This window comes from Buceros rhinoceros, unplaced genomic scaffold (genome assembly GCF_000710305.1).
Source record: "Buceros rhinoceros silvestris isolate BGI_N320 unplaced genomic scaffold, ASM71030v1 scaffold19556, whole genome shotgun sequence".
Classification (NCBI taxonomy): domain Eukaryota; kingdom Metazoa; phylum Chordata; class Aves; order Bucerotiformes; family Bucerotidae; genus Buceros; species Buceros rhinoceros.
The window spans coordinates 54,124-55,210 of record NW_010416017.1 but is presented as its reverse complement, the minus strand read 5'-3'; the positions used below and the strand labels follow the sequence as shown (position 1 = coordinate 55,210).

The 1,087-nt window shown below is 41.8% G+C and overlaps 1 protein-coding gene across 3 annotated transcripts in view; it reads right to left on the bottom strand.

Annotated features, from left to right (window-relative positions):
- Positions 1–1,087, bottom strand: part of PLD1 (phospholipase D1, phosphatidylcholine-specific) — a 40,627-nt gene that overhangs the window by 2,759 nt on the left and 36,781 nt on the right. For all 3 annotated transcript variants that reach the window (XM_010137654.1, XM_010137655.1, XM_010137653.1), the window contains one exon: positions 640–774. In XM_010137654.1, the coding sequence (XP_010135956.1) occupies positions 640–774 (135 nt within the window). The remainder of the gene's footprint in view (positions 1–639; positions 775–1,087) is intronic.

The following is a 1,087-nucleotide window of genomic DNA, read 5'->3' as shown; positions in this document are numbered from 1 at the left end:
GCTGCTTTGAGGGAGGGGAGGATTTTGCGTCTTGCAAAATCTGGTATGAAGTTATTCTTTGGCAAAGTTTTCGTCGCTGATGTAACAGATTGAAAAGGGTTTCTTTAAAGAAACAGGCTAAAATGCTGCCTCTCTGCTGCGATGGAGATCTCTGAGCCTGAAGTCTCTTGTCTTTGCTTTGTGATCTCATAATAAATATGGTAAGAGAAATGGATGAAATGTCTATTAACTTGTTATAACATATTTCCCCGTTCTTAGGAAATGGAGCTGATAAATGACACATGTTGTCCAAAGCTTCCAAATTTTACGGCACATTCTGTTCTTTAAGGAACAGATGACAAGTCTCACAAGTCTTCCCGCTAGAGCAGAGTTTGATACAAGACAGATGGACAATATTCCCCGCACTGGGATTCTCCTCACTGTTACACAGAGATTTAGAGCCATTTTGGAACAACAAATTAAGTGATAGCCCTCCAAATCCTTTCCTCCCTCCTTCCTATCCTCCTGATAAATGTATGAGTTTGGGTTTTTGTTTGTTTTTTAACCAGCAAAATATTTCACAATAATGAAATCAGAAGTGAAGGGACCAATCCAGACGTAACTGAGGGGTCCAACCCCTCCCACAAGCCCCCTGCTCACCGATTATAACGGTGTTGTCATCAGCGATAAGCAGTTTGCTGTGAACGTAGATGAGCTCCGTGACTAGTTTTCCTTCCAGCTCCGCATATGTTCGAAGTCCACAGAAGGATATGTAGTTTATCCACTTATCTCCAACTGAAAATTAAGAGAGAACAGAACTGGTGGGATGAGGGAGGTGGAAGAGGGAAGCAAGATAAAAGACCTTCTTTGTATAAAGAGCTGTATGAATAATGCTTTGCTTTTGACTTTTTAAAAAATAATAAACAGACAATGGAAATAAGTGTCTTTAGAAACAGGCTTTAAAGCTGCCTGTGGGCTCTCTGTGCTGCTTTGACCCGCTGCCTACTCAGATATTTCCGCTTTGGTGCAAAATGACCCCAATCTCCTCGTGCAGCACACAAGTGCTCATAACTGAGCATCTTAAAATAGCCAGACTATGCGACCGCTC